This window comes from Trachurus trachurus, assembly GCF_905171665.1.
Source record: "Trachurus trachurus genome assembly, chromosome: 15".
Lineage (NCBI taxonomy): Eukaryota > Metazoa > Chordata > Actinopteri > Carangiformes > Carangidae > Trachurus > Trachurus trachurus.
Window position 1 is genome coordinate 27,378,902 of NC_139906.1, and position 16,263 is coordinate 27,395,164.

At 42.9% G+C, this 16,263-nt stretch overlaps 1 protein-coding gene across 1 annotated transcript in view; it reads left to right on the forward strand.

Annotated features, from left to right (window-relative positions):
- The window catches only part of ttc27 (tetratricopeptide repeat domain 27), a 64,228-nt gene extending 54,833 nt beyond the window's left edge, over positions 1-9,395 (forward strand). The window contains exons 17-20 of the mRNA XM_083987816.1: positions 1,627-1,824; positions 3,164-3,275; positions 5,169-5,269; positions 9,167-9,395. Of these exons, the coding sequence (XP_083843942.1) occupies positions 1,627-1,824; positions 3,164-3,275; positions 5,169-5,269; positions 9,167-9,292 (537 nt within the window). The 3' untranslated portion in view covers positions 9,293-9,395. The remainder of the gene's footprint in view (positions 1-1,626; positions 1,825-3,163; positions 3,276-5,168; positions 5,270-9,166) is intronic.
- Positions 9,396-16,263: the final 6,868 nt, after the last annotated feature.

Here is a 16,263-nt window from a genome sequence, read left to right on the forward strand (position 1 = left end):
TTGTTGAAATGAATCTTTTATTGTGGTTACATATGAAGAGTAATTATCAACCACCGGAAGAAGAGCCCCCATCACATCTGAGTAATTACACATCCACCACTGCATTCAAAGTAGAAAATGAACCACCGTCTTTGAATAAACAAGGCAGAGCAGCCGGCGGCAGCATTTTCAGGGATATTAATTACTTCCTTCTGGCATGTAATAATTTATGTCTTTCAAGCAAATACCTGCAGAGAAACAACTCCCTGTGGCTCAGACTGGCTGCTAGAGGCTCCATGGGGTCACGTGGCTCAGCTTTGTGCTCACAATCACACATACAATTCATACAGTATATACAAACTGTACATACATTAAAGCTAAATGCTTGTTTGATCTGAATTCTTATGGTATAACTTAGACCATGTAGTCTAAAAGTTGCCTTGTTGAATTTGTTTTTGGTTTGATTGTTTTTTGTTTTGTTTTTTCTCTCTCTTTATCTCTTTTCTCATTTGTTTTGGTAAAAAGGGTAGGCATAAGCATGAGCTTCAGCCTACACCTTTTCGATTAGCACTCCTCATTGTATTTTGTAATTGTGTGTATTGAGTGAATTCCATCTGTTGAGAAGGGGGGGAGATAAAATGCTAATTGAATAAACTGAAACTGAAAAAAAAGAAGGGATAGTTCAACATTTTGACAAATTGACCCATTGGTCAACTAGTAGTTGCCTGTACCTGTGAGGCAATAAAGACATCAGAAAGACACTGAGTGTTGCTGGCTTCTTGTTCTTTTTAAATTGTTTTACTAGCCGAGCACCTCCTGACTGCTTCTTTTTCTTTTTAAGTGTGCGCGCTCTTCCTTTTTTAAAATATTGAACTATCCCTTTAAGTTTTGAACTTCAGAATGAGCGTCAGAGAAACTTCCCTCCTGTCATTTGTGTTCGTCTCCTTTGTTTTGACAGAGATCTCATTACTTTTCCACCTAATTTCACACTCTAACTGAATCCACATCTTCCACTCAGTGATGGACAGCAGAGCATAGCTCACAAAGTCCTACATGTACTACTGGCATTCATTTCACTCACATCACAGGAAATGTCACCGACATCAGAGGCAAATATTATCTTTACGATGACATCCACATGTGTTAGTCTTTGCATCACTGCTTTTGGCCTCCTCTGCCCGCTAAATATTGTATATTCACCTGATCTGTCACGAGCCTCCAGTTTCCAGGAGCCGGTGTTTTGAGCCTTTGGGGATGTACCCATCAGAAGTTGCAGGGTGACATGACATTACAGATCATATCTCGTCTATAGCCTTCAAGCTGATTCGCATTAATTGTTGCTGCAGTGAAAAGTTGAACATCCCTTGAAGTGATGAGAGAGAGATAAATCTCCTAAAGATAGAAGAAAATGAAACAGTAATCCTGACATGGACTGAAGTGTTAGTTTCCTTGAACTCAAAACTTTATTAACTTGTTAGACCTTGACTGACTCACATGACATGATCATCTCTCAGTCTCCCTTTCTCACACATGTACAACAAAGGATTCAGTAAACAGAACAGCTTTGACCCATGGATGGTGCGCTCTGTTACATTGTGTTTACAGGACTGATACTGATGCGTGTGGTTTGTTTTTCCCCAATGGCAGATTCTACAGATACTGGTGCGAGCTGTTGTGGAGAACCTGACGGACAGCCACGGGGTCCAGGCGGTGACCCACCAGGCCAAGGTGAAGGAGCTGCTGGGTCGGGTCAGCTCCCGCCACAGCAGCGACTCGGAGATATGGCGGCAGTACGCCCTGCTGTACGGTGACGGTCACAGCACCAACCCAGAGGACAATGAGAAGGTGAGAGCCACAAATCATAGTTAGCTGAACCAGGCAATAGTTAAAGGCATGTTTTTTCAAATTGGCCCATTGCCATAAGCCCTATAGTCTTAGGAGTAGGTTTGTTGCTTTTAATTGTCGATGCAAGCTATTTTTAGAACTTCGGAGCAGAGCTGCGAGCTGCTCAGAGCTATGCTATGGAGGCTAATGGGATTTCTACATAGTTGTTTAAGAGGTAAATTCAAAACTGCTGATGTGCGTTCCCGTCGGGGGCAGTTTTTCAGCAAGCAGTCTCTGCATTTACCTCTAAAACAACTCCGTCATTCCATTATTATCTCATAGCGTGGTGAATGTGCAGGTCACAACTTGTCCACCAGAGCGTTTTGGAGTTGTTGGATTGTGTATTTGATGAGTTTGATGAGGGAAACCAAGAAATCCCATGAGCCTCCGTAGCGTAGCTCTGAGCAGCTCGCAGCTCTGCTCCGCCGTTCTAAAAATAGCTTGCACCGACAATTAAAGGTAACTAACCTACTCCTAAAACTATTATTATGGCAATGGGCCATTCTGCCAAAATGTTGAACTATCCCTTTAAAACCCCAGAACCAGTTACAGAGTAAAGGAAGCCATAACTGATGCTAACTGTTGTACCTACAGTGCCATGAAAAAGTATTTGTCCCCTTCCTGATTTCTTACTTTTTTGCATATTAATCACACTTAAATGTTAAGGATCATAATATTCATAACATAATATGATATGGTGATCATAGTATTAGACAAATATAACCCAAGTAAATATAAAATGCAGTATTTGTATGATGGTTTCATTTATTAAAGGAAAAAAGCTACCCAAACCTACCTGGCCCTGTGTGAAAAAGTAATTGGATGTTAAATCATGAACTAGGTTCTATTGAAGTTCTAATAATTTCTTGATTCAACAGGTCTGGCAGTAATCAGGCCTGGGTGTGGAGAGTGAAATTGAACTCAGCTTTCCAAAAAAAATACGTTTATCAGGGTTAGTTCATGATTTAACAAGGGGGCAATTACTTTTTTACATAGGACCAAGTAGGTTTGGGTAGCTTTTTTCCCTTAAAAAGTGAAATCATCATTTAAAAACTGCATTTAAGTTGACTTGGATTGTCGTTGTCTAATTTCAAAATTTGTTTGATGATCTTAACCATTTAAGTGTGACAAATTACCATGATGACTCACTGTCATGGCAAAACATTGTGGCTAACTGTTGTACTTGTTGTGGCTAACTGTTGTTCTTGTTGTGGCTAACTGTTGTACTTGTTGTGGCTAACTGTTGTACTTGTTGTGGCTAACTGTGGTGTTAACTGTGGTGCTTCTCTGGGGGTTTCAGGCCCTGCAGTTCCTGTCGAAGGCTCACCGCTGTGAGGTTCAGGCAGGAGGCTGGGAGAAAGACACTGCTCTGTTCAAGGAGGTGCTGAAAAGAGCCGTTGATATGGGAGAAGGTGAGAACACACAACAACCACACACAAACCCATAGTGACATACGACACACTCAGTACGTGTTTAACACAGTATGTGTTAGTCCCACTAAAACACCCAGATAATGCGATTGGAAACTTGGAATCTACTTCTGCATGTGTTCGTCTTCATCTGACTGAAACTGGACAATGCATTTGAGCATGCTTCACAACAAAAGTGACAGCGGAGCATGTGACATAGAAACCAGCCTGAACCCAGCCCTTTAAAAAAATAAAGGGCACCTGGCCTGATGGGCCACCCCCACAAGGTACAGTCATGTTCAGCTGAGCCACCGGACTTAAAACCACTAGGGTCAGCACAGTGAACAGTGGGAATACAGTCTATAAAATCCATTTCTCAAATTCAATTACATAAATCTCCCTGCTGGATCAAGCTGCTAGGTGGTTAAGAAAAAAAGGTTTCATGGTCTCATGATTCGGAGAATGAGAATGTCAGGACTTCAACACTGCCCCAACCTGCTGAAACTGCACACTGCTGAGGTGATTCTGAACAAAGTCTGTCCCAAATCCACCGGCTCCCCAAAGCTCCCCACAAAGTACTGTTTATACAGTACTAAGCTACTCAGCAAATATCTGACTGTGTGAAGGCAACTGGGAACATAATTGTTGATGAATTATAGTAGGCCTATAGATGAATAAATGTACTGTATAGAGAAGTTATGGTGTTCAGGGCCCCCAGGTTGGATCTTTGAGGTTCTCCCAGATTTTCGTGGGGATCTTGAAAACATGCCCGATTTATCAGCCAAATATACTAAAATATCACTTTTCCATCCATTGTGGATGCCAATAACATTTGTTGTTGCTATAAATGTGATATATATGATCCTGAAAAGAGTGGAACTCATAGATGTCTTGTTTTATCCAAATAACTGTTCAGAACCAGAGGAAATTCAGATACAAGGAGGTCCAACTGAGAAATCTGGAAGAAATTAGGATCATATTAGTTTTATTCTGATCCATTAATCAGTTGAATCAGTTATTTGAATTCTAATCCATTATACAGAGCCCAGGCAGTCTCATTTAAGCTGGATTTGTTTATTACATCTTATTAGGTCCGTGTGACTGCTACAGTAAAGCTGATTTACCTGCTACAGTAAAGCTGATTTACCTTCTTTTTAAACATCATGGACTGCTCAGAGGTCTTTGATCTTTTTTTTCCTTAACAATATTTTTATTAATTTTTTTAACTTTTACAAGTAAAGGGTGAATACTAACTAATAACTAAATAACCAAATAACCAAAATATTCTTCCTCGCTGCATAAGTAAGAATACAATACAGCCTCCTATTATGTTTTGATGTTAAACTTCGACTTGGTAGGCCCAAAATAAAAGACACTGGGTCCATCTCCAGTTTTAAACCAAATATCTTCTCCATTTCAAATAATACATTGATTAGACCAATACATTTGCAGTTTCCGACATGACCAAAAACAGTGAGTTAGGGCAGCAGTTTCTATCTTGCATTTATGGCACATGGGTGAGTGAGTAGGATTGAAATGATGTCTGCGGTTAGGGGATATGTGCATTCTGTGTATAATTTTTAACTGCATTGCTTGTGCACGATTGCAAACTGAAATTGATTTAGCATGTCTCCAGACATCCTTCCATTCTTCATCATCAATTATGATGTTTAGCTCCTTCTCCCATGTGCCTTTAAGCCTCTGCAACCTAATCGTGGGCGTGAGAAACATAGCTTTATACAATAAACTATAAACTATCTCTCTATCTGTTAAAAATAATAACTTCTCAACAGAAGAGCTGTCATGGTTCTCGTCTTTGATCATTTGAATCAATGTGCATTATTTGTGTGTGCTCAATTGACCTGACGGGATTCTCCCTCTGAATGTGTCTGTCAGTGACCCTCAGCTGCAGTAAGAAGAAGACGAACCCAGCAGAAGCTCTTCCGATGCTCTCCTCCACCAGGCTCAGCCTCCGAAGCTTGGCCACCAAAGCTAAGGTACAGTCACCTGTCACCCAGCACCTTAGACAGAGATGACACACACACAAAACACAGATAGTACAGATAGTGAACTTTCCCACAGCCCATTATTTTTATTTTCACTGGCTATTGGAGTTTTTTTTCCTGTCAAACAGAGGTAGACACAGAGCTGGGTCTGCGTCTGTATGGGGACGTAGAGGGGGAGCCGACATGGTGGGACACTGATATGCTGTTGTGTTGTCACGCCTCTGAGCTCTCTGAGAACCAGCATACTATCTATGCTGCTTTTTGTCTGGTTCAGTGTGTGACTCAGCGGGTGGAGGCTGTGGGTACAAACCTGCACACTGAGCTCAACAGGAAACACAGACAGCGTCCAAGCTGCAAACACTCTGAAAACGAGGAGTTTTGATCAAAGACCCTGCAATTGTGCAGTCAGTGACAGTTCTCCACAGGTACAAGTGTTCCACCAAAACAAGTTCCCCTCTGACAGCGTTTTTGCAGGAGCACTGTGGCTGTGTGCTGAGTTCAGCCAGGCGTGGCTATGAGAGACAAGGTCGAATGTAAACAAGCGAAGGCCATGATGCAGCATGGTCCCATCAGCAGTACATCAGGATCTGGGGATAAGAAGTTTCTGCTTCTGCATCCAGTATTGTCTCTAACAGAGCTAAATGAAGCAGTCCGTTGTCGTAGTGATCAGCTCTCTGACAGCTCCTCTGGACTGTCCTTTTTTTCTGGTCAGAGTAGAACTAAAGTTATAACAACATAATCTGAGCCAATCTTCTGTATTAGTCTCACCTGGTCTCCTTATGTATTAATGCTTGTTAAACCTCAGCCCTGTGATGCACAGTCAAGTAATTTACATCCTTTTTGTCAGGATAACCTGGGCTTTCAGAATATTTATTCTGTAGTGGTGTCATATGAATGTAGAAAAGGCTCTATGGTCAGAAAAAGAAAGGAAAATAAAAAACCGAAAATAATTTTAACATGTGTTTGTTGGAAACATAGACAATTATTATAAACTTCTCTTCAGACACTATATAACTGTTCTTTGAGGTCTTGGGGATTAGAGGAAAAAAGAATAAGGGCTCTAACTATGATTTACAGTAAAGTATATTATTTAGAAAACTGCCCACTCTCCTGGCATGAAAACAGTGTGAGTCTGCACCGAGGCAGAGAACCACATCAGACCTGACATTTCCATTGTGTTCACAGGCTTTTTGTCTTGTTTCCTGCAGTGAACAAACTTTCTCCTTCCATATGATATGATCCCATGTCTTGGTCTTAGCTTGTGTAAAATGCATGAATGGTAATCTACACATTATTTATTGCATTGACGGCTGATTTTCTGATAATGGCAATCATACAAGGCAACAGAGCGCTCAGGTCTCCTGTAGGACTTTGGTCCATCCTGTGATGGGACAGGAGTCTCCTATTGGACACGGATGTTTGAGGCAGGACTACTCTGCTTCTTGGTGAGCTACAGACACACCAGTGGACTCTTTGTAAAGGCCGAAGTGAAGAATTACGTCGCCATCATTTGACAAGATAGACGCAAAGGAGTAAAACAATACCCTCCGCATCGTATACAACGGCACTGACCTCAGAGGGTTAATGCGTTGATGTACTTAGAGAGTCAATTCTTGCTTCTTTGAGGCAGCCACCACAGTATCAATGCTGTGTGAGAAGGTCCCACTGGTCCCTGCTTACACCAGGAGGAGGAGCTGACGCCACACACACACACACACACACACACACACACACACACACACACACACACACACACACACACACTTGTATAGCTATCTCTGTGAGGACACTCATTGACAATGTTTTCCCTAGCCCCTTACCCTAAACTTAACCATCCAAAACAAATGCCTAACCTTAACCATTACTCTTAAAGCCCCAGTATGTAACTTATTTGGCTTTTTATTAGCAAAAATCAAATATTGCTTTCATAAATATGTATTTCACTGAAGTGGAATCACACCCACATACAAATGAAAGCTTTCTGGTACCTTAGAATGAGTTGTTACAAGTCGTTACAAATACATAAGTGGGCGACGCACCGAACCGAGGCAGCCATGTTGCATCGCCATTTTTTACGTTGAGTGGCAGCGTGACCGTAGGTAACCACGGAAACTCAGCGGAGCTGTGGGCTCGGCCTGTTAAAACTGTCACCACTGTGTAGTGTGAGGAAGGACGGAGGCACTGGTGTTGCATTCAGGTGCAGTCAGGCAGACGGCCGTCGGCAAACCAACCGGATGTCATTTTACTCCACCAGAGAAAGACGGTAAAACGTGGGTCAGGTAAACAATACGACATCACCATGACAACATATTGTCACACCTGTATTGTTTTGCCTCGTGCTGGTGGACCACTTGTTTACATAGAGGCTTGTTTATCCTGTTACATGCAGCGTCTGTTGTCTGTCTGACATCTGCCCGATTTCACGTGAATGCAACATCAAGAATACGTTCCGATATGCAACCGCACCGCTAGATGGGGGGAATTCCTGCATATTATACCTTTAATCTAACTTAAACCTAATTATAATAACCTAGTTATTATAAAGTCTTAACCCTCAAACAGCCCTTGGTCTGAGAAAGTGAGGACCGGCCAAAATGTCCTAACTTTCCCAAAATGTCCTCACTCTGATGATTTAAAACTCAAACTGGTCCTCACATGTACAGCCATACAAGTACACACACACAGTGCTCCCTCCCTCTCATGTTCTTCATGGGTCTGAGGCGTACAGGATCAGCTGGCTTTGCTCATACTAATATTGGTCATGTACAGTTATGTTACTCTCTGTCATTTACCTTGTTCCTCTGTAGTGGAAGAGACAACACTGCCATCTAGTGGTCAGGGCTTTGAACACAACACAAAATGAACAATAACACCATTAGACTTTAATTGGTTCATTAACGTTTCAAAGAGGGGGGGGCAAGAGTTGTCATAAGAAGCTGACAACTGATGATAAATTCTGTGACGTTTTCAACCTGGTCAGTGATCTGGACATGACACTGACAGGGCTGTAGAGAGACAGCAGAGAGCCTGCAGCCTGAAGTCTGCACTTTGGGAAATGGAAGCAGAGCTGCAGAGGCTGAGACAAGACATCTGGAGGAGCTGCAGGAAGGCTCAGCTGACACCGGAGCGGTGGTGGTGGTGGTGGTGGTGCAGCATCGATGCACAAACAGGATCCATGTGGAAGAGTCATCAGGGGGAAACCTCACCACCTCAACATCTGGAGTCTGCAGAGCAACATCTGGAGAGGCGATGAGGTTTAAAACTGAACCCAACAAAAGGTGTGTTTGGAGAAACAAGTAGCAGCATTCGATACAAACAACACTCCTGCAGACTGAGGGTGGAAACGCTCTGCTTCGGTTGTAGAACGACACGGGAAACAACAGGCCGAGGGAAGAACAGATTCCACCAAATATCGGCAGGTTCCTAATCCAGGTGTCCTGCAGTCAGTCAGGAAACACTTCCACCACCCGACCGTGATCCAAAACAGACCTCGAGTCCACCATGACCCACTTCAAGGAACAAAAGCTGGGTCGTAAAATGAAAAGTAACAGAGCATTAGCACGTGTTTGCCACAGCAGGGGAATCGCTCATTTCACTTCAGAAATCAACACAATCAGCATCAGTGTCGGGTGAAATTGCGAAATGTTGCAGAAATGACACAGATGTTACCAGAGAGAGCTGACAGGTTTATTGTCCTGCTTTATATTGTGCCTTGGTCACAGCTCATTAATATGAGGCTTGGTGGTAAATAATACGTCTTTAATGTACCTTTTTATCTGCTTTTAACTTTCAAATATTGATATTTCAAAAGTCCACTAAAAGTTCCTGGAAATATAAATGTTGATGTGATACTGATGGAGACTGTCTCATCCTCTTGTTTTTGTCCAGCAAATGCACACAGACGTGGCCACGGGGCAGATCCACGCGGAGCTGCAGGACGGCGTCGCCGCTCTGGAGCAGCTCGTCACAGAGCTGCAGGAGGCGAGCACTAAGCTGCGTGACCAATCACAGTGACTGTCCTGAGGACACTCTCCCCAGCCACAGACTCTGCTGCAGCCTTCAATCTATAATCATGATGCTTTTGTACCTCTGTGTCCATATTGGAACGTAAACATGACTGTCAGACAACAAACAATAAAGTATGTGGACGTTTTAACGCTGCTGTGGAACCTGTCTGTCTGTCACAGGGACAAGTCCTCAGGGACTCACAGGACAGGCTGCAGGTTGAGTCTGAATCCTCAACATGGTCTGAGCACTCACTCAATCTCACTTTCTCACTCACTCACTCACTCATTTTCATTTCATTTATTAGTTTATTTGTAATGGGACTCTGCATATCCATGAACATACAAAAATTATAATTTGTTGTAAATATGCCAGATTTAGCACAAGAGCTAATTTCCATCTGCAGTCCCATGGTCCACAAGTAAAATTACAGTAAGAGAAAGACAAAACAAATGATAAAGATAATACAAATACATCACACAATGGTTGCATCGGTCGGAAGGAACAAGAGTGGTAAGCTATTAAAGTGCATTTATCCAACAATAAATGTCGTAAAGTGCTATTTGAGATTCACTAAAGTGCATCATCGGGTTGTATCTGTCAAGTGCCTACTATTGTAGATAAGATAAAACTACCCTTAATGTTCACACTCACAGAGCTGTTTTTTTACTGAGCCATGCTTTTAGCTGTTTAACATATGTTGTGCTTTCTCTCAAGACCAGTGGTAGTGTGTTCCATGTTGAGCAAACAGAAATGGATAGAACTTCTGGCCTCTGTGCCAATGCCGTTTTCCTAAACTGTACCTCACTATCCCCCCTGGTGGCTGACCTTGTTGTCGTTGCACTATTTTTCTTTTTGATAAAATCTCCCAGGGGCGGTGGTGCCAACCCATTCCATGATATATAAATGAGACAAGTACTATTTTTAGGGCATTTTCGCCTTTTAATGGAAAGCACTGTCGAGAGAGAGACAGGAAATGGGGAGGCAGAGAGGGGGGGATGACATGCAGGAAAGGGACGCTCGATGCGGGATTCGAACCGGGGCTGCCTGCAGCGAGGACTGTAGCCTCAAGCTAAACACTGCCCCAAGATGTGTACTTTTGAATAATTTAAGATTATCAAAGGTCAGCCACTGGTGCTTAAGATTGCGCAATCAACTCATTCACTTAGGCCCTGTCCCATTTTAACCACTTCCACTCGATTTTGGCCCTAGCACTCCGTTTTGCACATTATCGTCTAAGGGTATGCTGCTGTCCCAATGGGCTCTATGCATAGCTCCACCACTTCCTGAATTTAAGGCAGGTCCTTCATTTCCTGTCTTACATTTTTGGACAAACTGATTAATCCAGGTGTGTCTGACCATTGTGACTACTCAGACACACCTGGATTAATCAGTTTGTCCAATAATGTAAGACAGGAAATGGAGGGCCTGCCTTAAATTCAGGAAGTAGTGGAGCTGTGCATAGAGCCCATTCTTTTAAAAGCAATGGGAAGTGCTTTTCAGCCCTTATAAGCGGAGGGAGGCCACTACAGGTGCAGATTTGGAGCATAGTGCAAGATGAAAAGCAGCAAAGGCGTCTTTTCTTTTCTGTATTTCTTCTTCATTGGTTCATCAAACAAAGAAAGACCATCAAAGCCCATGCTACAGGTAACACAACTGCTGAAGCCTGCATTTTCCAACCCGAATGAAAACCCACTACATGTTGTGACACCTAGGATGTGACGTAAGTGGTGTCTCATCTCTACTTCTCACTTCATCTTCAAGGGGTATCTCACTTTGGATGCCACTCGAAACCAAGTGCTAGTGTTAAAGGGGATATATTATGGAAATATCACTTTTTGAAGGCTCTTTCACATATATTTGGGTGTTTGGCTTCCGGCCCCCAAAATTTGAGAATTGACCAAAAAAAAAATGTAATTTTCAGGCTCCCTAGGTTGAAATCCATGTGGTTTTATGAGCTGTTCCCTCAATTGTCTTCCAGTGATGTAATTAGTTTTAGAATTTGCATAACCCCACCCCTACCTGGTACCAGTAGAAGAGGTGGGGCTAGCAGTGGCTGATTTGCATTTAAAGGGACAGACACTGAAACCAGCCGTCCTGAACAGGGCTGTTGTAGAGGATGAAAAGAGCTGTGATGTTTGATCCTTGGGAGATTTTGACCAAACCATGTCACAGACATGTCTTTAAGACACCTGGGAACTATTTTAATTTGTGGAAAAGGGGCAGAATATGTCTCCTTTAAGGGAGGAGAAATGGGACTAGGCCTTTCTGATTCACTCACTCAGAGCCTGTTGTAGTTGATAAGAACAGAGCAGTGTGAGATAGATACAGGCAGTGTCCATGGATGACATGGCTGTTATCAGGTGAGGGACTGTAGTACTGGATGTGAATGGTTAAAGAACTGATGGCCTCTGTATCATTCATCCATCACTCACTCAGCGGCGGTGACTCGTCTGTAAATGCTGTGGTATAAACCACATCAGAGTGGTGTGTAGTAGTCATCAGCCACAGGATAAACAGTTAGCTTGTTCTGCCTCAGACTCACTCTCCCAGGATTCCTGTATTTCCTTAGTGGGGAAGCTCTGACGCTGATGTGGCCACTCACCAACCTCCGATGACGTCACTGTTATCTTTCTTCATGTAGAGGATGATTCACCACCGGTTTATTCTGCAGGTCCCAGTACTACAGCCCACACACTGTGGAAGCTGTGTTCAATACTGATGAAGCTTCACCACATTAAGTCATCAATGTGGAAACACTAACGCTCAGCATGAGCTGTAGGATTGGCTGTACAATTACACAATAGCATGGAAAGATTTTTGTTCTGTGTTTTTCTACAGGTCTGAGCTGGTTTGGTTTGGTTTGGTTTGGTTTGGCTGTGTTGTGTTGATGGTGGCTCATCACCTCTGTCTAAATTCATTCAGCTTTTTTGTTGTTGTTAATGAACAGAGTTGGTCTCTCAACTGACTGCTTTAGTTTGCATGATGGATACCTGCTTAAAGGAGATGGTTGGATCTTTGAGGTATGATATAAGTGTTGCTTGTGACAGCCCAGGGGTCACCACCTGGTAGACTCCAGTTCAAACTGACTGCAAGAGACTTTCAGATGGATCTATTTTGTTACTTCAGACATTAGGACAACCCTGTGATTATGTCTTGCTATCATAGGTTGCCATTTACTCTCAGCTAGAAAGGCAAACACATTGAACAAAGATGTGATATGAGGTAGTATGAGATGGTGATGAAAGACAATCTTTCCTGAATCAGTGGGTGAATATGTTAAGCTAAGAAGAACACCTCCGATGTTTTACTTTGAGGATTTGAAGGGAAGAAATGGTCTTCAGACTTCAAACTTTATACTGTATCACCTTAAAATGCAACACATAGTGCTTTACAAGTTAAAAGACCTGACCCCTCCCACACACACAGGGACCACCCCAACCAAGACAGACAGAGGCGTTAAGCCACGGTGCAGTGCCCTCCATCCATCCAGGGCGACACCCCTAGGCAGTCCAGACTCAGCACGCGGTGTGGAGGGCCCACCATGAGGGAAACGTTGCAGCTAGAAGGTGAAAAGAAAGCAGGATAAAATAATTACTACAAGTAGTTAAGAATAGTTAGAATCAACATTGAACGAAATGTTAAAAGGCATACAATAATATTCCTAAAATTTTATCCTAAAAGTTCCTAAAGCAACCTAAGACTATGCGATCTTTAACTAAGAGTTAACTTTGCTCAATGAAAATGTTAAAGGGATAGGCCTACCCCAACTTTTTTTTTTCGTGTCTTGCCTCACTCCACAGTAGCCTACATGACAAGCAGATAGACACCATCCTTTCGACTGTGCGTGCAGTAACAAGGGAGATACGGGCAGAGCTGAGACGAGATCGGTCAAAACGGAGGGTTCAAGCAAAGACGGTTTATTTTGGTTCAAGCTAGCTACATCGAGGGTAGGTTAGCTTCCTATTTCAAAGTAAAAGAACAAATTCTACCGTCATGGTTTTCTGTATGTAATGGGCAATAGGTGTTTTATTTTGTGAAAGTAACCGGAAGTGCGTTGGTCACAACGGCTAGCTTGAGTAGCGCCGAATTCGTCCTAACAAAATTGTAAACAACTGGTATTTAGACAAATTAACGACACACTGCTGATCTAAACGGCTACTTTCTCACCTAAAAATGTTTGAAATTTCGATAAAGTACTTACAGAGTTTAGAAAAGGAAATCAGCTTCTGACTGCTGATTTCGGCTCAGGTAGGAGGCAGGCTAACACTACCTATACACTTCCAGCATTTGAGCTAAGCTAATTAGCGGTGCGCCAGCTCTGCCCGTATCTCCCTTGTTACTGCACGCACAGTCGAAAGGATGATGTCTATCTGCTGGTCATGGACTCGGGAGTGAGGCAAGACACGAAAAAAAAATGTTGGCGTATCCCTTTAAGTGAACTGAAATTATGAGCCTGTTTCTGTGGGATCTATTTGCTGAGGCCTGCTCTCTCTTAGATTGAGAGTTATCTGTCCGGGGGGAAAGTTAAATATTCAATAGAAAGTATTTTTTAAACTATTTTCACCAACAATTTGCCATAAGTATCAGAAGGAAAAGAAGTGATTTCCTCTGATTCTACAAACACGAGTTTTTGTCATCAGTGCTTTCTTTTCTACGGTGGACCAGGACGACCCAGAGAATGAACTCTCTGCCTTCATTTTCACACTTTGCATCATCTGTGATTACACATCGAGACTGCAGCCAGGTCTTTCCCCACAAGTTTGGCGAAGGGCTCCTCGCCTCCACCCTCTTATACCCAGGCTGCCTGTGGCCTCTGTTTACCATCCACCCGTCCAAGATCCAGCTGCCCACCACCCACATCTGCCTCACACAAACAAACACACACTACTTTCCATCCTGCCGGCGTCTGCTGATTTAAATGTGTGAAACTTTCTCTATCACTGATCAGACGTAGACGTCAGCGTTGTGGTGAAATGGAACTCATGTGGATCCAATTAATCCCTCAGCCACTCAGTGCCATGTGGTGGAAAACAGATCCAAGTTGCAGAAATGCGCCAAAGAGAAGCTGATTTGTTGTGTTGTGGTGGCAGAGGCAGAATGAGGGGCGGCTGGCGGTGTTGAAAAGATGTAGTCAGGATGTTTATGTTCAATTTTACAGGTGGATGTGAGTCATGAGGGAGAGCTGGTCATCGCTAGTTACTCCGCTATACAGGGCCAAGGTACTGACCCCTGACTGTATGACAGTGATGTGATATGAATGATTCCATGTGGCTTGTATTGTAAAGCCTGTGCAGTCATTTTACTATTTGTACTGAAGAGTCGTGGCCACAAGTTTTGAGAATGACACAAGTCTTGGTTTTCAAGAAGTTTGCTGCTCAAAGGGATGGTTCAAAATTCTGGCAAACTGGCCCATTGCCATAATCTCTATAGTCTTAGCAGTAGGTTCGTTACCTTTAATTGTCGGTGCAAGCTGTTTTTAGAACAGCGGAGCAGAGCCGTGAGCTGCTCATAGCTACGCTACGGAGGCTCATGGAATTTCTTGGTTTCCTTCATCAAACTCATCAAATACACAATCCTTGTGGACAAGTGGACAAGTTGTGACCTGCACATTCACCACGCTATGAGTTAAATTCACGTAAAACCACGGATGCGCGTTCCCGTCAGGGGCAGTTTTCCGGCAAGCAGTCTCTGCATTTGCCTCATAAACAACTCTGTCTTGTAACGTTGTGTTATTATCTCATAGCGTGGTGAATGTGCAGGTCACAACTTGTCCACAAGAGCGTTTTGGAGTTGTTGGATTGTTTATTTGATGAGTTTGATGAGGGAAACCAAGAAATTCCTTTAGCCTCCGTAGTGTAGTGTCTGCTCCGCCGTTCTAAAAACAGCTTGCACTGAAACCTACTCCTAAAACTATAGGGATTATGGCAATGGGCCAGTTTGTCAAAATGTTGAACTATCCCTAAGTGTTTTTCTTTTTCTTTTCATGAGATGTATACAGTTTATCCAGTGTCTTGGAGAAGCTGCTCTTGTAGGATGTTTTGTTGTGTGTGGAGTCCACTCATGGTGTCAGGATGCTTTACTGTTGCTATGACATTGGACTGATGGGCTTTATGCACAGCTCCACTACTTCCTGAAATAAGACAGCTGCTTTATTTCCTGTCTTACATTATTGGACCAACTGATTAATCCAGGTGTGTCTGATCTCACAACAATGGTCAGACACATTAATGGAAATATTTGCAATTATTTAAGATCACAATTCAACAACATACAGTTGTTTTTAGATAATAATAGCCTACATTTATGGAAAAGACATTTCACTGAAGCGAGGCGGAGGGAAACGTCACAGTCACCCCATGTTGCTTTGTTGCTGGGGACAATAAATAGCACATGGTACATCCAGCTACCAGAATGCAAATACTGGCTTGTACCACATAGTTCCTGCTGCTATGAGATACTTTCCCATGCTCCTCAGCTGACTGCTCATACCCGAAAAAAAAAAAAAAAACCTAACCCGGGCCGTGTCCCCTCAGGGGTTCTGTAAAGCTGGAGCTCAGAGTTTCCCCACTGAAAACAGCAGCTTCTCAAAACAAGGTCACTTCTCCTCATCCTGGGGCTCAGCTGCTGTTTAACTGGTAACATGTGAAGTTGAAGATACATTTGTATAGATACATTTTACAATATATTTTCTACAAACTAAAGAAAGAGCTGTGACTTGTTTCATCCCCCATCAGCTCACACAGGTAGAGTGACTCCTAGAAGGCTAACAAAGTCAGAAATAGTTGACCCCTGGATTGTCACCTTGTATAAAACTATCAATTGGTGCATGATATCCGTTATCAATATGAAAGTAATGATGTGGTAGTGATATTACTGTTCAGCAGTGTTTCATTTCCTCCTGTCCTCCTTCGTTCCCATGCTGTTCTGTTTCACTTCCAGTGTTTCTGACTCACCGAGTCTCAGCACCGTACTCGGCG